General features: G+C 36.9%; 1 protein-coding gene across 10 annotated transcripts in view; it reads left to right on the forward strand.

Moving 5' to 3' along the window:
* EVC2 (EvC ciliary complex subunit 2) overlaps positions 1-23,061 on the forward strand; it is a 74,768-nt gene extending 51,707 nt beyond the window's left edge. For 9 of the 10 annotated variants that reach the window (XM_032109947.1, XM_032109948.1, XM_032109956.1 and 6 more), the window contains 8 exons: positions 2,253-2,457; positions 3,752-3,874; positions 10,095-10,322; positions 12,053-12,261; positions 13,693-13,780; positions 18,242-18,435; positions 19,329-19,427; positions 19,916-23,061. In XM_032109947.1, coding sequence (XP_031965838.1) covers positions 2,253-2,457; positions 3,752-3,874; positions 10,095-10,322; positions 12,053-12,261; positions 13,693-13,780; positions 18,242-18,435; positions 19,329-19,427; positions 19,916-20,189 — 1,420 coding nt within the window. In that variant the 3' untranslated portion in view covers positions 20,190-23,061. The remainder of the gene's footprint in view (positions 1-2,252; positions 2,458-3,751; positions 3,875-10,094; positions 10,323-12,052; positions 12,262-13,692; positions 13,781-18,241; positions 18,436-19,328; positions 19,428-19,915) is intronic. The other variant, XM_032109950.1, reaches the window with a different exon arrangement.
* The last annotated feature ends 699 nt before the right edge of the window (positions 23,062-23,760 follow it).

The raw sequence follows: 23,760 nt of genomic DNA on the forward strand, positions 1-23,760 counted from the left end.
GCCAGGAGTGGTTGTGCCTCTCAGAGTGGGCAGCAAGGTCCCTGAGAGATCAGGGAATGTTCCTTAGCATTTGTTCTTAGCTTTCAAGTACATTTATGTCTGGTTGTTAGATTGCCTGAATATTTGCAGTACTACATTTCCTATACAATGTCTATTTAATAAGAGACATTGTTAGAGACATGGGAACATGAAAAAATAAAATTGCAGCTTTAGGGGAAGCAACTGGAACAGGCAAACCTATAATAAGCTGTGTGGCTCTGAAGAAAATGTACCAGGCATAAGAGATTGAACAGGGAGGGGGAAAAAAAAAAGACGCTGGTAAAAGTTTCTCCTTCATACCTCTTCTTTAAAGCAAAATAGATTTGTATGGGCAGTTCTATCCAGGCAGAATCTTTGTAAGTTTTCCTGCCACATATTGTAAAACCATGTAAAAGGAATATAAACTTTATCCATTACATTGGCTTTGTTAAAAAAAGAATTACATTTTTTCCTATTGTTTTGGTTCTCGTTTCAAGGGCTTTGTATTTTATTCAACATTTTAGATACTTTCCTATGTTCCTTTCGTTTATATGTATTTTCTAGCTTGTCTTCCTATCTCTTGTTTACATTGCCGAGAGCAGACCTGCAGGAGTATGGAAGTAGATTGTATGACCCAGCAGGACTTTCCTGGTTCTAACTTAGAATCCCATAATAATTGTGTTCCAACCTGGAGTGTGCCTGTCATATTTGTTAGATGCTATCTTTATTTGAAGCAACAGTAAGCTGTTTGAGTTTTTTTTCAGTAAAATTCGGGAAAATATATACAAAAAATGCAGCAACAAGTGTCCTTCAAAAGCCCCTTAAAATTTGTCACTGTCTTCTTTCAGTCCACTGTCTGTCAGTTACGGTATTTTGATGACAGATGCCAGCTCCCATGTTTATGTTCTCATCTGCTATCTAGTTTTCACAAAGAATTATTTTGAATGATAGCTTTTCATTTTTGTTGCTTATCAAAGAGACCGTGGGTTAGTCCAAAATGTTTATGAAGATTGTTAATGCCTAAAGTCCTTTTTAAATATAGACATGGCAAAACTCTATTTGCTGTATTTTATTTTGTATCTCTGTCTATATATCTATATACATGGATTTCTACAATGGATTTTCTTTCATGAGTCTAAGACAAGATACCAAATGGTTAAGTATACTATAAATGATCATTTGGAGTAGCCTTGTCTTAAAATAAGTAATTCTTTGAAGGGAAAAACCTCATGCATTAAAAATGTATTAATTAAGGATCTAACTGTTCTTTGCTGAATCAGTAGAAAGAAAAAAGGATTTCTAAACTCAACGATTTGATGAGGTAGTATAGGCCTGTTATATATTGAATAAAAGTATCAGTACTAATGAAACATGCAGTATAATATATTTTCAATGAAAACTACTCTTTAAAAAACATGCTGTTTGTGTTTTAAATACAAACAATTTTTTGTGGAATAAAGGAAATTTCCAAACAAATTAAAGTATGCTATTTTTTATGAAATATTCTTAAGGAAATAAGATAAAGCAAGAAGATAAATGTAGCCTAAGGTTAATCAGAACTGAGCATGCTTTATTTTCAAGTCAACTTCAGCTTGACCTTTGATCAGTTCATTAGAGATCTGTGTTTAGAATCTTACTTCTATATACTTCTATAAAATGGAAACTTTGAGTAATTCAAATTAGTCTTAAAACATACTGTGCTGTTCAGACTGCAAAGAGCCTTTTTACAAACAACAGCTGGAACCCTTGTGACTTGTTGATGGAAGGGATGACATATGTGTTCATAATAGAGACTTTTATTTTATTTTTTCCTTCTCAGTAGCTGTGACTGCTGAGGGCTGAGAAACAGCACGGCGAGGCTTTATGGGAAGCTTTTATCTTGATTTCAGCTGAAGTTCAGGGATTGTATTGTCTGAAGAGGTGGAAGGACTCTATGCATAGGAAATGTGCAAAAAATATTAATTTATTTTTAAAAAATTCAAATGCTGTTTTCCTTTGAAAATGAAGTTTTACAGTCCAGGAAGCTCTGTATGCAGAATTTAAGGTATCCTCAAGGGTATTTTACACATGCTGAGGAGTTCATTGCTGTTTGTGAAATCACTAACTGATACATGAAATAGACCAAAAAAGGATAATCTCTGCTAAAGTAAAGTATTTGTGTTCATGTCTCTTATATTTTATGCATTATTGCCTAAATCATTGAACAGCAAATGGCTCTTGGTTTTTTTTAACAGGCAACTTCTAAGTTTACCCCTCTCGCTCTCAGAAGAGGAGTTGCTTAGAATGAGGCAAGAGTTGCACTGCTGCTTCTCTCAGGTGGACAGCAGCTTGGCTTGGCCCAAGATAAGAGCAAGAACCTTGCTTCAGGCTTTTGAGGTGGAGCAGAAGGACACCGAGGTGCTGAAGGTTGAGCAGAATTTAGCAATGACCTGCAAACAGGTGGGAACAGCGTGGGATCAGTGTGGGGATGTGGAAGGGCTTCCTGGGTGTACCTGTGGCTGCTGGCATTGGCTGCAGATCTGGGTCCATAGCTTCTCCATAGGTGTGGCAGCACTTTTCCTGCCTGCATGGACCAGTGGACTTAAAGATAGTTGGGCAGCAGTTGGATAAATAGGTTTTTTTTCACATATACCTGCGTATTTCTGCTGCTTTAGTGAAAGTTTTGGGAGTTTCTGGAAAAGAATCTTCCACATTGTTTTGTCTGTTTAGGAAAGTAAAGCTCCCGAACTAGATGGCCTTTCTTGGCAAGAAATTGGGCATGATTTCTGTTTCTTGTTTTCAAAAGATTGAAGTGTATGCCGACAGTTGGGGTTTTTTTCCCCACGTCTAAATACGTAGAAGATGAGGCATACTCAAAGTTAGAAGAGTATTTCCAACGAGGAGTCTATCTGCCTATCAAATGTAGCACTAGTTAAAGAACCCTGTGAGAGGTGTTTAATTCCTTCAGTAAAGTGCAAAAGCTATGGAATCATAAATGGTTTTCAGTTCTTATAAGGTAGCGGGGCAAAAAGCATTCCCTGTATTAATTGTATCTGATACTTTCTTTAAAGGAGAACTTGCCCTTGCTTTGTTTTGGTTCAGTTATACTTTCTCAACATGTAAACTACCTTGGGTTAATTGTGCTAGGAGTTAGCCTAGTTCAAAGCCTTAATAGTTTCTAAAATACTAAAGGAGGGAAATGACTTTGCAAAACCTTACAGTTGAACAGATGTTATCATTTCCCCAAGAGTACATATACTTAGTTGGTATTCTTGTAAAGAAATGGAAAGGTCAAGAATAATTTGATTACATGGAACGGTGCCTCTTAATATTATCATGGTTCATTTGTGATTCATAGACTGTGTGTTGAAAACAATGTAGATCTTAAATTAATATTCTTTGTTCATTTTCAGCTGTGCCGAGGAGACAACTTATCAGTTAAAATCTTCTCTTATTATCACTACTAAAGCTTGTTTAAAATCAAATGTATATGCTACCAGTTTTCATGGAAAGGATGAATATATAATTCTACTTGAAATAAATTTTTAAAAAAATTCTAACTTTGAATGTCCGAAAGGAATCTTCTGAGTGAATAGGCAGCACCTTCATTTCAGAAATACTTTCTCAGTGAAAGTCATATTTGCCAAGTGTTTCATTATTTGATGGATGTGCCAATAATAGCAAGTAATAATCCTAACACTAGCATCCTCATATACCTCTTACAAATAAAGCATTTTTGCTCATCTTGTTACAGCAGCATTCTAAAATGGGAAAAACAGGATCCAGGAATAGAAATAAGTTAGATATTCTGAAGAAATCTTTACAGGACAAAATTTTAATTTATGAAGACTCAGTGAAAGGTGAAAATTTAAATAGGGTAAGTACAAACTTTTCTGGACTGAGGTCAAAACCTAGATCTTCCGTAATTAAAGAATGGCAGTCTCTATCAGTGTGAATAAGAACCAGATAAGAAAAGGTGTGAGGTATAGTGTCATGATGCATCTCCCTACTCTTGCCTGATTTTATCAAGATGTATTTCAAGCTGAATAGTTTTTGCTTTGTTTTAATTTTTGCATATTAGTTACAGAACTGATTTAACGTCTCACCCCTTTTTCTTCCAATGGTTCTGGGGCTTGGTGTGTGCAAGATTGCAAGACTCCCCTAGATCCTGTGGTTTTCTAGAAAGACTTTCAAAACATGGAAGGTACTTCAATGCATGCTTTAGCTGAGCAGCATTTAGTTCTTGGACATCTGCTAATGCTGCTGAAAACCCAAAAATGGATTCTTAGATCCAAAAACTTTTTGGGGAGGGTCTGAGTTTATTTGTACAGAGCTAACTGAAAGGAAGTCTTGATTCTGGTGGGTTTTAAAGACACACAGCCCCAGTCTAAAAGTAATTCTCGAGAAATGAGTGGGGCTGATCTTAATACAGGATTTTGAAGGCTTTTTACTTCTCTGCCAGCAGATGTTCCAAGTGATCTTTCACATGTGTACAATATGGGTAATAAAAGTTTTGTATGTCAGAGGGACATTGCAATGATAAGTTTGTTAGACAGAGGTGGTGCACAGCTGTAAGAACTACACAGAACAAGCAGGTGTCATTGGTAATTAAAATTGGTAGATGAAAAAATAGTTTCAAAAGCTATTACAATATCACTTTTAGTACCAATTTGGACAAAAAACTATTTTTATACCTCTTTCTTATGCTTTTGATACCTGTATCCTGAAAAATGAAAAATACTGGGTCAACATGTTAATTCAGAAATAATTTCACTTTTATGTGAGAGCAACGCATTTTTTGTATTGGTTGCAGATGATAAAAGCAAATGTACATCTAGTCTAGCACCCAGTCTTTGAAAGTGAGAGCAGGTGCTTGGGCAGGACTGCAACAAGAAGGCAAGGATGTTCTAGCACTCTTCACTAGTTCAGTAACTATGGCCCAGGAATGCTCTTATCCTCTAATGGAGGCATTTAAATTTTGACTTCAATACCTGATGCCTTGATCCTCAAAATTTAAGGGGTTTGGTACTGGTACTTGAAAGTACATGAGATTATGGGCTAAGCTCTAGAGTTTAAAAAGTACTGAATACTTGTTTGGTGTAATACTGCCTTACATTTCTATTAGAATCTTGTTTTAACATTGGAAAGTTAGCTTCTCTAAGCCTCATTGTTCCAGTTTTATATGCACCATCTGGCATACCTGTTGTTGTTCTAATTGTATGGCTGGTTTCAGAGCTGGAAAGAGTCAGAAAGAAACTCATGTGGCTAGGGGTAGATAGTAATACCAGATAGTAAAACCAGTTGAGTAATGCAGCATTTTGTTTGTTTAAGGGGAGTTAATTTACTGTATAATGTTGAAGGTGTTTCACCACCCCCATTGTAAAATATTGTGAAATATTTCTTCCTATTTTAAAATATTTGATATTAATTTAAAATACATCATAATAAATATGTTTTAAAAAAGGTTAAATGTTTCTAACAGTTGTAAAATATTGCTTCCTTATATTTAGTCTTAAATCTACCCTCTTATAGTTTAAAACAATTGCAGCAGGACCTGCTAAGTGGTTTATTCCCATCTTTCCCCCTTAAATATTGAAAGGCTGCAGTAAAGTGTCCTCTGACCCTTCTCCAGGCTGAACAACCCCAACTCTCTCAGCCTTTCTTCAGGAGAGATGTTCTGTCCCTTGTATTTTGGGCATGTTTAATGTAAGGCTTTCATACCTAGTAATATGCAAATACTATCTATTTTTATCCATAAATGTTAGGATTCATGGAATATACTGAACATGTTGTATAGATCCCATGCTATTTCTGTGTGTTTCTGTCATCAGTGGCATCTCTTTTGCCTTTGAATTCAGCCACAATTAAGATACACTTTCTTGGGCCTCCTTATAAGTGAACTTGAGTTCTCAAACTGCATTTCCATCCTCCTTTGTTATTCATTTTAATAGGTTCAAACTTACAATAAAGGTGATAACTCATTTACTCATTCATCTATTCATTATTCGTTCATCCATCCCCAGATTTCATATATGTATAATTAATTTAAAGCTCTTGTGTCTGGAACTGAGCCTCCTGTGAAGAAGCAAACTGTGCATTCAGTTGTGTGCAAACACCTGTCAAACATTCCTATGTAATTTTTTTAATCTATATTTTTAAAGTTTTATAACACATCCTGGTTCTAAACCACAAGGGCAGACTTCAAGTATTACTTAATAATTTTGTGGCATATAAAGCTAGTAATAGTATTTATTTTCTCCTTTCTTGAGATATTGTTGAAGATGTGTATTCTGGCAGGCAGTGTCTTAGACATGTAAATAAAAGCTGGAAGAAAAGGATGATTGTTCAGTGTGTGCATGTTGTCATAACTCATTCATTCTAGTAGTGTTGCAATAATTTCTGTTAGTTAAGAAGCTGCTGTCATGCACTGAATAGGGAGCATCCCATATACTCTGCAGCATTAGTCCTTTTGAAAATGGACCTGTTTATTCCTAGTCAGGTAAGTCTGCTTGATTATTTTTTTCACATTCCTTGGATAGGTACTATTGTAATGAAAATCATAAATTATTTCGTCTCTGGCAGACAAAACTTTGGCTGTTATCATCCATCATTTTCCAGCTTTTAAGTAAACTCAAAACTCGGTGTAGCCCAAGTTTTGAAAGATGACTTGTGGAGTTAGTTGTCCAGCCTGGTCCATTTCTGACATGTATTACCCTGTACAGTGATGCTGTAGCAGTGAATCTCCCTTAACACCTTGCTAGACAGCAGCTGTTGGCAGCAAAGTATTGCTGGTTGCGTTGGATATAAACTCCTTGCCTTTCTTTAGAATCTTTTTTTTCTGGTATTTGGTAACATGTCTGTTTAACTGTTAAGGACTCACTTCCATGCCATCCTCTCTTTAAGAATCACCTAGTAGTGCAGCAACTTCCACCACTGAAAAGAGGAGTGAGGGCAAGTCAGTGGGAATTTCACAAGGGAGACCTTAAAATTGGACAGTGGGACAGTATAGCTCTGAAAATTGCTAAATGTTTTAGTAACACTGTCTTGTGTCACAGTGGTCAGTCATATAACATTTAATTCAGTGTGCCTTTCAGAGGAAAAAACTTGAGTCTTACTTGACAGATTAGTCCTGTGCCCAGGCTTTTGAAGAAAGATTGTTATTTTTTATGTTTTAAATATGTGCCTCACCAAGAAAACTGAGTTAGGGTGGGATTTTTTGTCTTGTGCAATCTGTATCAAAGTTGTGACTTGTAGGATGTTCTGTGGGATTTTTTGTCTTTCATTTCAAATACCTGTGAACTGCTGGGCTGTGAGCTTTAGTGGAAGATGCTAAAGCTACTTGCTTTTCAGCATAAAGCACTTCGTAGAAATTGAAAAGCTTCAAATTCACTTTAATAGATTTCTTGCAAAGAACATAGAAGATACATATATTAAACTATTATTATTATTGACTTTTTTCCTACAAAAAACTGAAACATAGAAACAAGTAATAGGTATTTCTGGATCTATCCTAGGGTAAATGTCATCTTCTTTCTTTTTGAGCAAATGCTGCAAGACAGCTCAGCTCTTGTTCTGTAAATTCCCGATTTTGACTATCTCTTGCTTCACTATAAATATCTGCCTCCTGTGTTCCAAAATAAGAGCTTAGTTTTTATCATTTTGGTCACCATAATGCCAGTGCAATGTCTGAGTTAATTCTCCTTGTAACCCAAATGTTCCATATGCTTATTTGTAACCCATATGCTTGCTTATTTTAGTGTCACTCACCTGCATTATTCCAGATTGATTTGTTAGATTAACAGTAATGTTGAGAGACAGTATCTGTCTTTTAAGATGGAGATTTGTTACAAGTATCAAGAAAATAAATCTGCCTCCAGTTTGTGTCTGTAGGATGATTTCTTATTCTTGACTTGTTACTGGCTTAATTCAAATTAGTAGGAAAGATTTCCTGAAGGTAATCTACCTCTTGCGTTCAAAGACATTCCAGATGATTCGGTGGAGCCTTTGGAGAGTATCACATGAGCAAGAGCATATCACAGGCGTATTTGGTTCCAAATCACATTTTACATTTACCTCTCTCTACTGGATAATAGAATTTGTATGATACACAGCCACTCTTAGCACTCTTATCAATAATATTTCCAGAGGAAATTTCTGTTCATCATATTGCGTATTTATCATCTTAGGTACCTAAAAACTAGGTGGAAGTATCCTTAAATTCTTCTTTAAAACTAATCATAAGTAGAGTCAATCATGTATAATTGTGATTAACATGAATAGGAAACTGATAAGGTTTTTCGTGTCTTTAGTACATATAATTTCAATTTGTGCGAAGATATTCTGATGGCCAAAATCAGGTTTTGTGCCAATGGGAAGTCATACAGTGTCTAAGGACTACAGTTGACCTTTCTGGTGTTTAGTTCACACCAACAGGGCAATCACTATTGGTCTTTATTATTTTTAGACTGGTAAAATAGGGGAGGTTGCATGTACAAAGGGGTACCACAGAATGCCTACTGCGTTAAGGTACTAGGCATGTACATATCCGAGTTAAATAGCCAAGCTCATCTCTGCCTGTTGTTTGAGAGAGAGGCCAAACTTGATGGGATAAATGTTTTTCCATAGAATGCAAATGTGAGTATCTGCTCTCAGAGGCCATGGTGGTAGTAAACTTGACCAAAACTTTAAGAGGTTTTGACATTCCTCCCTTGGTGACTGTGGTTCTTCCATTCTGTCACAGGCAGTAGTTATTTGAGCATTGCTGTTAAAATACCTAGTACTGGAAATTTCTGAAAATGATCATTTCTGAAAATGGTTGTGGTTGGTTTGGGATTTTTTGGTGTGCTGTGAAACCTATCAGATTTGTCAGGATGAAGAAAGAATTTAGAGATGGAGTGAGGACAAACCTGGGCTCCGATACCCAGCATTGGGCATGTGGGGCAGCAGGTGATAGCAACACCAAGTAGTGGAGTCAGAGCTCTCAGGGCTTCATGTGCTTTCTCTGTCTGTGTCTTCTCTCTTAACAATCCTTTAGGCCCATGTGAATAGTACAGGGAGAGAGAATAAAAACAAACTGGTAATTGATTACTTTTTTTTGAAGATTCAGGTACCTAAATGTTAGATATGCAATGTAGCCATCTGTGTCTAACCTAGACATCCACCTTACATGTCAGTGGAAACCCGTTTTTTAGGATATGAAACCTACTGAGAGGTACCTTTTCCTTTTCTTTGAGTGTGAAGGGAGCTTAGAGTGACAAGCTCAGATGGAAGCATCTAAAGAAGGTAATTGCAGCTGGCTGCTATACACATTGTCCCACAGAAAAATAGTCACAGTGCAGTGTCCTTGGCTGTCAGTGGTACAGCGTGGAGAGCTCATCAGTCACACTGCACTGGATTGTGTGCCTGCACATGCTGCACTTGTCTTTCACCCTTGAATAGTTTCTGTGGATGTTCCATCAAATGTGTGGCAGCAACACAGTTTCTGAGTTAAATCATTTTGATTTTATGCTGTTTGATGTTGATCCAATCCAGTTTTAATCTTACTTGAAATCCATTGCCAATAGACTTTTGATTTACAGTTTCTTTTATATAAGAGGATTTTTGGTTATTTGCTCAAAGAATAGTAGGTTGAATGTCATCAGTCAGCATTAACTGACACTTGCCAACTTGAAACTAAATACAGTCTTTTTATAAGTTTCATGTTTTTTCTAAACAGAAGGGTGTATTTTATCTTTCCATTTAACCATAGTTAACCATGGATTTATTTGTATTTCTAGCTTTTAATTTTATTGTAATAAAAATTATATAGACCCTCTGTTTTGGGTTAGCATTTAGTATTAAAGTTTTGATTACCCTAAAAGAAAGCCTGATCTCTATACAGTATTTGACTGTACTGTAATTTTTTTTTATTACAGTATAAACTTGGAATTGAAGGTTAAAAGCACTTCTTAAAACAGTGTATTGCATTATAAGATAACAGCATTGATTTCTTTGCTGTTATAATCCTCCTTGTTAATTACAGACTGCCAAAATCATAAGTGTGCATGTGAGAGTTTCTGTTAATCTTTCTATCTTTCGTGTTCTCATATTTTTTTTAGATTAAGTACGAGTTGCAGCTTGAAAAAGAGTGTCACCTGCACAATCTGGAAAACAAACTTGGAGAGTTTATTGCTTCTGTAGCCTTTCAAAAAACTGTTAAAAAATCCAAAATGCTGGAGCTGTATACTGCTATCATAAATGTGCAAGCTTTGCTCTTTGAACAACTGAACACATCAAAAACCCTGTCAAAATTGGAATGTATTCAGATTTTAGAAGCACATAATCCTGTAAGTAATGTAATTGTTAAAAGAAAAAAATCCTGTTAGGAAACAGCAACTGTTAGAGCATCTTTGACTTAGCTGCTGGTTTGCAGATTCTGGTGACCCAGACTTTAATTTCTGTGAGTATGTGCACTTTAATGCATTCAGTAAAAGACATAAAAAAAAGGAAAGTCTTAGAGACAAGGAAGATTGTGTATTATTATTTTTTATTTTTGTTATAGTTGCATGCAGTCAGAGTAGTATTTTGGTGGCTACTTAATATTTTATTGATTGAAAGAAAGTTGAGAAGTGGTTGGGAGTCATGACTTGAATAGTAAATTGTTGTGACTGTCTTACAGAACTGCTCATGTTATAATGCTGTCCATATGCAAAATCCATAACCACACAATATGCTTCAGTTGTCAAGTTTTTAGAGATTATCTATACAGCCTTCTACCGATCTCCCTTCAAGCACACTCATGCAGTTAAAATAGTAGGAAATCTGGAAAAAACCTCTTCCCTTCACCATATTTATTACATACTTGATATGTGCCAATTTTCTAATCCTTTTTTAATACTTCAGTGCTCCATATTCACAAGGACGTTTTTTTTCTACATCTGCTATTTGAAACCATCCAAGTGAGGTTTGGGGAGAGCATTGGAGTAGAACAAACAAAATGGGTTTTTGAGAAAAACCTCTTTGCTAGAGGGCATCATTTGACAGCTATTGCTGTGAAAATTCCTTGTTAAATTTTAATGTGGTCATCTCTGCAGAGTTTCTCATAGAGTGACAGCTAGAATGCTTATATGCCTCCAGTTTTGCTTAAATTTGTATTAGATCTGTAGGAAATAGTAAAAGTTGTTTGTAGACAGAGTATTTTTGCCTTTTATGCAGTAAGTGCAAAGGGGCTTTTCAGAGAAGTGACTTTTACCTTCTCTGTCCTTGAATAGGTGAAGAAAAAGGATTGAAGAAGGGGCAGAAGTGAGACCTAGAATAGCTAACACTGAGTTAAATACAGCTGATGAGGCAGAGGAGTAAATTGAAATTAAGCATTTCCTTTAAGGTACTGGTTAGCAAGTGGGGCTTTGAGATAGTAAGCAATGTAAAGGTTGAGTTGAGACAGCAGTGTCATTGTAAATGGGAATATGAAGCCTTCCTTCTGGCTAGTTTGACTTTTTGACCAAAGAGAGATCTTTAGCAGGGGGTTTTGGGTTTTAACCTTTTGATTTTGGGTTAATACACAATAACAATGAGCATTGTATTTTAACCCTAACTTATCAGACTAGTTGTGAATTACTACTGCCTTTTAACTTAAATCCATTTGATATTAGCTGTTAGTTTGGACTAACTAAAACTAGTTAGTCTGAGTTTCTTAAGCTATTTCAGTGGGTTTATGCAGCTTACAAATGAATTTGAATGGTGGTGTTCCTTAGTTTTGATCTTAGCCATGCTGGCAGTGTACTCGCTTGATGTTCTCTACAGTGGAAGGTTTCAGAGAGCATTGACTTTTAACACAATGAAAATTGAGTGGTAGCTTTCCTCGTTGTTCTGATATTCGTGATGTACCAGACGTGTTTACTGAAGCTGTGCAATGAATTGAAAAGTGTAATGACTGCAAGTGGCTGGGTAGAATAAGAAATTAATAAAGTAAGATCAGAAAAATCTGATACCATCATCTTTTTTCTTCACTCCAAATGAAATTTGTTCTTTCAAGTTAAATTAGAACTTTTTATCATCATGCATTTTCAACCTCTAGGAGATCGAAGAACTTGACAGGAAGCTGGAGTATGAGATGTTGCATAAGGAGTCAGCACAGCAGCATCTAATGAGTAGGCAGAGATGGATTCTGGATGGTTTGGGACTCTCGAATGAAGCTGTGGACACAAATGCAGAAAGACATGTGACAGTTCTGTTAAGACAGGCCATGAATAAATGTAGACAATTTATAAACCTGTACCAGCAAAGGTAAGTTCTTTGGTCTCGGGTTTTACTGTGTTACCGCAGTTCTTAAGGACCATAAGATATCCTGGAGAAACAGCAGGCAGAATGTTCTGCTCTGTTGGGGAGGGACTGTGCATCTGTGTTTGAACACTGTCACCTTGTGCCGTGGCCCAGAGCATAACTGAGGAGTCTTGGGAATTTTGAAATAAGAAACATGAAATAATAATAACTTAGTAGCATATAAATCGTGCTGTGTTGCATGGCAGTCACCATTTTTTTGACAGGGATAATGGAAAACTAATGATACTGCTAAGCAGTAAGGAGGAAAAGAGTTTTAATCCTCTTTGTCTCTCAAGAAGATAGGTAGGGACTTCAGAGATACTTGATCTGCTGGGGTCAGAGGAAGTAGCTGAGACAATTTAAATTGAATTTTCATCTACATTGTTGTACTGTAGACTGAATTCCCTGGCACACAATTATTTTTGATGAGATGTATAAACTCTTCTTCAATTTCAGTTTTCCCTGGACAGTTTTTAAGTAAAGAAATCAGTGACAAATAAAATGCCTCTTGGGAGGTATATAGAAATACCTGTCTTGTCATAAAGACTGACTAGCAAAAATGGGTGATAATTTGCAAAATTATTGCAGCCTTTTGTATTACTTTCATTAGGGTTACAGGAGGTAGAAATGACATTTCCATGTGTATTGCACAGTATTAAAAGCCTAGCACATTTCAATCTTCACGTAACATGCTCAAAGTGTGCTTTCCATTAGAAAGAGTGTTTTCCATGAAACCACTGATATATTAAAAATGGCTGTGATAGTGGTAAGCCTGTTTTAATTCTGAAAAGGCTGGAGCCCTACTCAGTTTAGATGAACAATTTTCCTGTTGCAGAACTGAAGAGTCAGTAGAAGATCAGATAAATCTCTGCAAGAGTATCCACAAGCTGGTAATCTATCAGGGAAGCCTTCAAAGAAACTGCAACTAGTCTTTACCTGAAAATTTACTGGAAGAAACAAGTTTTGTACTTTTGTACATTACAGGTTTTGTGCATGATGTCATCATGTTTTGGTCTAGAAAAAAAAATCACCAGCAGTGAGGAAGTTAACTGTTTAATATCATATTTCAGCTACAAAAAGATCCACAACTTGCCTTAAAGTGTGGTGATGAAATTTAAAGAAGAGGATGGGGACAGGTTGAATCACATTGCTTTGGAATGATTCCAGATTTGAATTGTGTGCAAAAGCATAGTCTAAGATTCTGCTCTCATGTTTGCTTGGGGGTTCAGGGAAGAAGGGAAGAGAATTTGGCATATTTTAGAAGTTAGGCTGCTCTCAGCAGCTTTGCTGACAGACAGATAGGCTTCCTGAATGGGTGACCTTGAGATTTTGTTTCCTATAATACAGTCATTGCACCTGGGAAGATTTCAATGTTAATTCTGTCTTTCACTTCAGCTTGAGAGATGAGCAGTGGAATTGCGTGGTGCTTGAAGATCTCCTGGAAAATATAGAAATGGATGCATTTTTGGCAATTTATAGTCAGGTAAGCATGAAATTGAACAAAACTTCCAAGTTTAAATTACAGCTGTGTCTGGATATCAGCTTTTCTTTTTCGGGAACCATTACAGATGTATTCAGAGTTACTCTCTGCTAGTAGTTGCTACCAGTTTTCAGCCTATACTGTCAGTCACTTCAGTTAATTCTGACCTACTTTCAGCCTTTTGAATTTTACTGAATTATATTTCTGTTTGTTCTTTTACAAGTCCTTTCAGTCCTGTTGCATTTCATTCTGTGGAGAACTAAAGTGCCTGATTTTCTGGTAAACAGACAGATTTACAATTTGATTTTCATGTAATGAAACAAGGGTTTTGTTTAGATTTTGATGAGTGTTAAGAATGATTTGCATTGACTATGTTTCAAAATTAAATGATAGCAGGACTGCTACTTAAATTTTCTAGTATCATTGTTTTCAAAACAAGTGTCTTGTCTTCTGGTAATTTGCTGTGTTTTGACTGCTTGTCAGTCCTACAAAGGCCTTAACAATGAATTGCTTGATTGACCCTAGTTTTTATCTGCAGGCCTTGGGTGTGATATGTAGCTAGCATCAAAAAAGACCTGGTGGGGCAGCTTTCTGTGTCCAAGTATCTCACTTCCCAGGGACAAGAGTGGTCACAGTCCCCCTGTATCATGAATTGGGAGCTTCAGAGACCACCGTGTCAAGGAAGGACCGCTTTAGTCTAAGGGTCTCTCAGCTTTTCCTGTGTCTTAGTTTGTTTCTGCTGAGTCACTCCAGAGGACCTGTTCCATAACCTTACCAAGCACTGAGGTCAGGCTGACAGGCATCTAGCTCCCCAGATCCTCCTTCCAGCCCTTCTGGGCTGATGGGGGTCCCACTTGATAACCTCCAGTCAACAGGCACCCCTCCAGTTAGCCAGGATTGCTGGTAAATGATAGAAAATGCCCCAGTGAACACTTGGCCAGTTTGCTTAATGCCCGTGGGTGGATCCCGTCCAGCCCCATAGACTTCTGTGTGCCTGAGTCAGGTCACTGACCATTTCCCCTTGGATTATAGCAGTTTGTCTTCCCATGATGCTTGTTAAGTTTCTCTGATGCAGATACATTGGGAAAGGGCTTCTCAACAGCATGGCATGTATTTTGCAAGTTGAGGGGTTAAAATCATTGTTTTGGAGATCATATATGCGTGCAAACAGAGTACATCTTCATTTTCACAGTACCCTGTCCTCTTTGCACCGTAGTAGGTGAACAGTGACCTTTAATAATTGTAAATCTTGACATGTTGAAGACAGAGATTTAAAAGCATCGCTGTCATCTCACTGCACTTGAAAAATGGGGTACGCTGCTCACTATATTCTTGGGGTACTTGTTTCATTGATAAGATTCCCTGAAGAAATAATTTATTTGTGTAAATATGCATCAAATATACCATTGGGGTTTTTGTGGTTTTATTATTTCATAAGAAGTGTAGCCCAGAGATACCCTGCAACATATTTTATTGAAATGCCATAAAACCTATACCTATTTACCCTGCAGATATATAAAACAAAATTTCTGTTTTCAGCAAGTATAATAGTATACTCCTAACTATAATTCCAAACCTGACTACTCTTAATTCAACTGTTAAGAAGTATGTCCTTAGTAGAATATTAACTTACTAATTTATTAAGGCTCACGATGTTACACAGTCCTACTTTTGGATGTACTTAGAACACATTACATTGACAAATGTTAGGAAACTATAGCTGTCTTACACTTACTCTTTTCTTTAAAGAGGATTTTCCCCTTTAGACTAGTTTTCAGACATGTAGATGACATTGTCTCTGAAAAAAAACAGGTAAGTTTCACTTTCCTGTATTTTATGTTTCAGCTTACATCCTTATCAAGGCAGATACAGGTCAGTAAGAGATTTGCTTGAGTGATAGTGAGTTCAGGATTATAAGCCTCTGGCTGAGTTGTTACTTTTGAATAAACTCATGGCTGTAGCCCCAGGTACACTAATTGCATTTTAGGTACAACAGACGGTGCAGGCAGGCTGGCATTTGGAAACAGCACAGGAAGCTTGAAACACAGCATGGCTTGAGTTCATTGATTCTTGCATCAGTTGTTTAAATACACATTGCTCAGTGCAAATACTTAAAAACAGTTCTGCTGTTTATAAGCTACCATTCATTCCTGGTTTTATTTTGTCAAGATTCTGGGAATACAGATGAGACTGTTGGTGGCACAAGTAGCACTTGTATCCATTTGTTATTATAGAAAAATGAATTCCTGACCTTTGTGGTATTTTACCAATAACATACTTGAAGAATCAAACTCATGCCATGCTGGAGACTTTTGATCTGACCATTCCTGTGTTTACTTACATGTTCACTTCTTTCAACTTCTGCAAGCTGCTCTGGGTAGCTGTGAGCACCTGCAAATGGTGCTCAGTGCTGGCGCATGTTCACACAGCAGCGCTCCCTTTGCTGTACGTCTGTCAGGTGCAGCTGGCTGATGGGCACCTGTGCCACTTTTGGGATTGTTGACAGCTTTGTGGCATCCTACAGAATTGTTTACTTGTCAGTTCTGCTGTGCTAGAAAAGTATTAAGGGTTGCCTCTCAGTCTAAGTCATACTTGGTGCAGAAAGGTAAGGGTCAGAGAAAAAACATTTTAAAGAGGAAACTGCTACAGAAGGAAGCAGTACTAAAGTCATTATGTACATCCATATAAAAATAACTGGTTTAAAGGTCCTGAAAACATTAGCCAAAAAGAGCAGAATAGGTCTCAAGAGGTCTGTCACATTTATTCTCACTTAATGTTGTATTTTGTAGGTTTCTAGAAGAACAGTTTTTAAAGACCAGAACTGCAACACAGTACTATAGAAGTTAGACTTAAGTGTCTGTATTAAGATTTAAGCTCCTATTTGCATTCCTCTCCAGAGGAGAATCAAATAATTTCTTCCACTAAGCAACCTGAGCAAACATCTTTTTGGTGTTCAAGTCTGGTGACTCCTCAAGCTAAAAATATTTTAAGCACTGCATCAATTTACCAATCTTCTCATCAGTCTTAGGATTTTGTCTTGCTAATTCTGTGTGATCTCAGTGGTTTCCATGGAATATCTGTAACAGCACTGAAGAGGCCGTGACTAGTTTTCCTACCTTTTGGAGAGGAGTTCTCTGCTTGAAGAACAATTATGGGAAAAGGAGGTTGATTGATTTCTTTTATCCTTTCTCTGCAGCTGTCTATATTTGATTTAATACTGCCTTGCTTTGTTTCTTTCAAAGAAGAAGATTCAGTTAATCCAGGGATCTCCTAGGTGCGTTCACTCCTCTGAAAGTTGTCATGTAGAAAAAGAGGCAGGGCTCAAATGTTTGCTGCGACTTTTTGAAACCACTGTGGACAGAGAACCTGGCAGTCTTCCTAGATGGTGTGACCTTGTGGGGTTTTATGTGACATGGGCTTTGTAGTTATCTCCTTCATCAACACTTAGAGGAGGGTCTGCAGAGTGCTGATAACTCAGCTGTTGTGAATCATCTTGAGTGTTTGGAATGTCTTGCCTAGCTTCAGCTACCTGAGTTACATGTATGGTTTGAATAGACAACAACAGCTTTTTTCTGGCATTCTTTGAAACATTTACCTTGCTTTCATTTGCCTTACTCTTTTCTTTCCATGTAGTTCTCAATATTTTGTAGACTTTCATATTTGATACGCATGAGGGATCTGCAGAAACAGCCCTGGGGACACAGTATTTATGACAACAGAGCAGAAAATAGCAATGGAATGTTGGTGTTTCAAGTGGGGCAGGAAATGGGGCTGGCTGAGTGTCTGTGGAACAACTAAATTTGAACTCAGTCTGAACATTATATGAATATGCTTTACTACTGACCTTTGGGCCAAAATGGATGGGACATTTGGAAATAAAAAAATACCACCAAAACAAAAGTAGGTGTTTTCCTTCACCTCTTAACAAATGTTACAAGCTGTTCTCTGAGCTTATCACAGAATCTGGTGTTAAGAGAAGCTGAACAGTGAAGTGGTCAACCATGACATGTAAAGTTTTTTGAGGCTGTTTTTCTCTCTTTAATTTTACAGACCAAGAAATGCCATATTGCTTCCTTGCTATCATGAAAGGATTTCCTTATAGTAGTAGAATACATAAATGAGCTAAGCCTTACATGTTAGAATATAGTTGCCTTGTGACTTTCCAGATCAAAGGGCATCAAGTACATGCCCTAAGAAAATATGTGAAGATCTACTGGTTGTTCAGCATTTACATTGCCTGAATCCCAGATGAAATGGACAGCCATTATGCATGGGCCAGTGTAGGTAGAAACAGTGAACATGGCAGTGTGACCACTTTACACCAAAATTGTCACTACTAAAATGACCTTCAGTAATATTTTTTTGTTTCCATAATGACTATTTATTTAATAACAGTAATTAAAAGTGGCTAAAATTTATTTTCAATGGTAAATTTATCTGTCTTCTACTCATTTAATTCTTTAGGAGCTCCATCTGGCAGGGTATTTAGCTAAACTGACGAGGGTGCCAATGGGGATGTTGCACAGGGTCTTGAACTTGTTGCTGCCCTCCAGCTCACAAAGTGAAGTTCTTTCTGTCCTCGATTCCATCAGTAAATATTCAGATGGTGTTGTTGAAAGTGACAGTAATGCAGACGAGTCTGGCAGCTGTAAGAAAAGGTAGGTGTGATGTTTTCTGGTAGACCACTGCAAGACAAGATTGTTGCTTTACCTGTATATGTATTTGCTGGACAATGAGATTGACAGCTATAGAAAGAAATCACAGGTGCATAAGTTTAGTTTTGAAATACTTTTCTGGGGTAAAAATACTTTGAAACTGCTACCTTATTTGGTGAAATATTTTAACTACAATAAATTGATTGATAAAAAGTTAAAAAAAATTTAAGTACATTAATTAAACAGTTATTCATAATTAATAAATCCTGTTCTGATTATCTTCTTTCTGTTGCCTGGAGTTTGTTAAAATACTTTCCTTCCACTTTTTTTATTTATAATGTTCACAACACACCATGTTTTCGGTGTCTGTAGTTCTTAAAGATGTAAAGGAGATACTCCTTCCTAGTAATGGAAGCTGCAACCTTGCAGATGTCTGTCCCTTTGTAGTCAATTACTGTAGTTCCAAATGGCCACTGTGTTTCCCTTTTCTCACAGAGACTGGTAGACTCTCAGGGCCTTTATCACTCCACTTTAGCCCCATCAACTTGGGCTGAAATCTGTGCAGTAACACCAAGGGATGCTCCTGGACTTGCTCTCCCAACTCCCTGCCATGACTTGGGAAGGAGACAAAAGCAGATGGTGTGGCACTGAGCCCTCTAGTTGGCAGATGTGGGTTGTCAAGGAACAGATAAGGGTCCTTGGGACCATGCCCTGAGCTGTGATCTTAGCTGATTTAAATGATTTGTGGCAGGGCAGCAGAACTGCTTATACACTCTTAATGACTGTATTTGTGGTATTGCTGTCATGGGTTTGGTAGCTAAAGTCAGAGAGGGGAGAAAAATGTGTGTATTTGGGGATTTGCTGCTGGGAATTTTTTTTCTTTCCTGCCCCCTCAGGAGGAACCAAGAGTTATGGCAAACACTGGAGAACAAAGTAAGGCAAGATCTGATAAACAGTTTAGAAAAGATCCCTTCTCTAAACAAGAGAAAAGACAGGTAAGGAGAAAACCAGAACAAACATCTGGGGATTTTCTTTGTTTGTTTTTTTATAGTTTATTTAATGTCCAGAAATTCTTCTTACAACTGTTAGAAATCAGAAAGTTAATTCATAAGTATGTATTTTCTAATACTGTTCTATTTGGTGCTTGTGTTTCCTACAACATATTTACACATAATAAGCAATATAGTAAATACCTAAAAAGATTTTTCTGTACATATCCACAAAATTCTCACATTTTTCATATACATTGCTCATCTTCCCTATGTTAATTTATCATAAGGTTACCTTTACTTTTGCCATTTTGTATCTCATAAAATGATACATGAATTATTGGGGATTAGAATGAAAATTACAATTCTCTCAATTGAAATATGATTTCTTTAGCTTCCAAAGTCACCACTTCTATGTCAAAATATGATATAGGAAGTTATGCATGTTTTGCTCCAGTTTTCATTTTTAAACTCAATTTTTTTCATTAATGTAGCTTAATAAAGAAGAAGCAACTTGCTGTCTTGGAAAATGCAGCATTCATTCATCTTGGATGTTCACCTGCACATCCTCCTGTGGAACAGCCTGATCCACCTGTTTCTCTGAACTCTGCAACTGCTGAAGCTATAGAGCTGTTAGACACAGGGGAGAAGATACTTTTGTTCCGTGAGCCAAGTGATCCATTACTTGCTTTGCATAATTTTCCAAGGAAAAAGAAAAAGAACTTTCTTAATTCTAAAAAGACTGCTCGTGCAAACATGGACTCATAAGAGCAACTTCCATTTAAAGTATCAATTAGGTAGGAGGAAGTTATTTAAAATTCAGTAAAATGATGAGAAAGAATGAAGTTTACGGTTCAAATAACATTTGTGTTGTTTTAATCTGATTTGTCTGATATTGGAAATAGATGTAATTTTAGAATGGCACAGTTAGTGATGTGCGTCTTGCATTTTTTAATTCTTGTCAGTGTTTTGTTGCACTAGGTGAAATATGGGTGTTCTATGATGCACATTCTGGCAGGCAGGACTCTGTGTTCCTTCAGTACATTTTGGTCATTTTCGCACTGATTTTACTGTAGCTGTATTTTCATAATTTATATAGAAAGGTTATTTATTATATATAGTAGGTACTGGTTTACTATTCTTGTATTTATATTTTTGTGGTAAGCTGCAGTATAGCAGATGACATGAAGAGATGAAGTGGATGAACCACTTATCCTCTGATTTTGTGTTATTCTAGTTAATTTACTGTTTAACGTTGTGTTTCTAATAGGCTTTGCATGTTCCTTCTGCAGTCTGTGTTTTTACAGTGGCAGCTGGTAGTCCAGATCTTCAGCATATATTTGTGTACTTAGCCTTACATCCTGGAGTAACTTCAGCTTTTTGCTGTTGTTTCTAAACTTACTTTGGTTGAACTGTGAGTGTGGCTACAGTTTGAAGCTGTTAAATATTTACAACCTGTTGCAGTCTTTTTCTTGGTGAAGCAGTGGCACCACATTTGCTCAGTAGAAAAGCAAAAAATGTAAATGGGTATGTAATGCCTTCCGAAGCTGTTTTGATTGCAGTGCTGCCAATTTTCACAGTTTTAGGTGTTTTTGAAGTTCTTATTCCTGAATTCTCTAAATTGATGAGAATATAATTTCACATTTCAAAAAGAGTTAATTTTTAAACTTTCTAGTTGACTCAAAGAATCCTATAAATATGAACCCTAAAAAGAGGGACAGGAAAAAGCTAATTCAAATAAGCACATGTATTTGTTAATATTTTATATTATTCAAGCCTGTTTTGAGGGGGTTTTAACTGTATTTGAATGCTATGCTCTGAGGGTACTGTGGTCATATATTTTGTATTTTTTCATGTACAGATCTTCTGTGTCTTTTTATTAATAGGGTGCCATATTATTTTAAAAATTAAAATGTTAAAACGTATGTGTGTCTGCAGTTGGCGGCTTTTTTCCCCACTTCTCTGACAAGTTTAAATAGTTATCCCACGGTAAACAACAATTAGTGTTTCCTACCACTGTTAGCATCAGAAAATATATGCAGTAATTAGACTGACAATCCTAATTATTATTTGATTGCATTCTTCAGTCTTTTTGTGGAAGTATTTGCTGTCACAGAAAGAGGAGTCTGTCAGGGTTGTGGGAGTTCAGAGTTGCTGTTTCAACGTGTTTGGTATTTGATCCCCAAGGCAGGGGTGGGTAAAGAGTAGGGTCTGTCCTGCCTTAGGGTGGGTCAGAGCTGTATAGGAGGAGCCTCAGGTGTTTCAGAAAGAGGTTTGGTCCTAGGCAGGGAAGCAACAGGAAAACCTGGACTGTGTTCATGGCTGCAAGGAGCACTTGAAAGCTGAAGTACCTTCTTGAATGTCAGTCTCTTTGACGATTTCTTTGCAAGCCCAGACTCTTCACTGTTACAAGATAAGAGGGAAATGACAGTAACGCATCACAGATATGACATGGAGGCCAATAGCTCTAATAGGTTACAATAATAAACTGCAGCATCTGAATATTGATTGCAGTATCAATTTATTATCCTTAATAAATAATCTCTATGTCTAGCAATAGAAAGCTGATTTGTAGCTCTCTCACACCTCATCACAAATTTGAAGCGGTTCAGTGATTGTAACTATTCTGGCAGGGAAAGTCATTCCCTGTTAGGAGTCACTCGCATATCATGCAATACATATTCAAAGTAACGTCCAGATCTTAACATCTCTTGTGCCTTATGAAAGAAGTACTAACTAGGACATAGCCCACTTCAGTAAAGAGTTGACTTATGTTCAGCTTTGAGTCATTCAGAGGACAGAGGAGGCCCAGCTGTTGATTGTGCAGTTTTGTGTCTTTGCCGTAGGTATTACCATCCTTATTTCACAGCTGAAGTCTCCCAAAGAATGTGTGTGCTGGATAAGCCATTCAAATTCATCCCATTTGGCTTCACAGTCATCAGTAAAAGAAGTAGTATAAGGCCAAATTCTTGAGTATTTGAAAGATTTCCAAATCAGTTGTGTTCCCCTGGAAGTTCATTGCTTCTTCTGTTGCCCTTGACAATTCTGTGTGTACTCCCATCTCCTTGCACAGTTGTCTTCCCTCAGTGTGAAGCCACTGGACAAGGAGCCAAAACATAGAACAAAAGTAACTGTCCTTGGGCACCCGTGCTTTAATCCACCCAGTAAAAAACCTGGCACAACTTACTGGCAATGGTAAATTTTATTGAAGAAATTATTCTCCATGCTAGACTAATTAACTGTAGCTTTGTTATGATTTTTTTCAGCATGCACTTCAGTAATATTAGCTTGCAGCTAACAGCCCATGTGCCCAGGGTTCAGGATTTTCAGGAGGCTTAGTTACACACAGGCTCCTCAGCATTATCAACAACCCACATTTCTGCTCAGCTTGCTGAATTTCTGGCTTGGGATATCTGGATTCTGGATTAGCATGCAATACATATTCCTCACTCTGTCAAGCTTTTATTTAAAAGATTACATTTTAAAGGTTGGTGCTTTTTTAATAAAAAGGATCCCACGTGGTAAAAAACATTTTAGGTAAGATGTACAAAAAATGTCCTGCAGTGATTGAGGTGAAAATGCTTCTGTGAAACAAATGGGTTGAGATTTCTTATAATAAATTTATATTTAATTTCTTTAATCTTGATATTATGTATTAATTTATTATGAAGCAGAAAACACATGCTAAGCCTAATGAAGAAGATTTCATACCGAGAGTGAATAACTGGATGTTCTGGGAGAGACTGTGTCAAAGTCAATCTATTATAAACAAAAGTAAGAATACCTATATGGACCTGGCACTTCACTACAGAAAAATGTAAAAATGGAAGTAAAAGGGTTGACACTTCTGTGGAAATAATTGTTATTTTTAATAGGTAACTTTTATCTTCACTGATTGCTATAACTGTTTCGGGTTTAGATGAATTTTTAAAGTGATAATGTCTCTTTAATAAGATCAGTTTCTGCAAAATGCTTGTCTGCCTTACTTGAACCTGGGGAACTCATTCTGCTTTCTTTCATTATCTGGTATTTACCCAGCTGCTATTTTAACACCTTCATTTCTTCTGGGGAATGTTAAGTTTTTATGCTGTTACCTTTTTACAACCCAGTGCCAATGATTACACTGCCTTTCGTCAACAGCTCCAGCTTCCCGAAAGACAGACAGTGAGATTTTCAAAGCATCAAATGCCAAGTCCACTCATCTTTGGCCTGTGCTGTGCTTACATAGCTGGTGCAGCCATAGGTGTACCAGCATAAAACTTACTTTCCTTGCTGAGTTATAGAAACTATATTGTCACAGGCTCTTGAGGGCTGTGTGTGAGGGCTGTGTGTTGCAGTG

Source organism: Corvus moneduloides, chromosome 5, assembly GCF_009650955.1.
Source record: "Corvus moneduloides isolate bCorMon1 chromosome 5, bCorMon1.pri, whole genome shotgun sequence".
Taxonomy (NCBI): domain Eukaryota; kingdom Metazoa; phylum Chordata; class Aves; order Passeriformes; family Corvidae; genus Corvus; species Corvus moneduloides.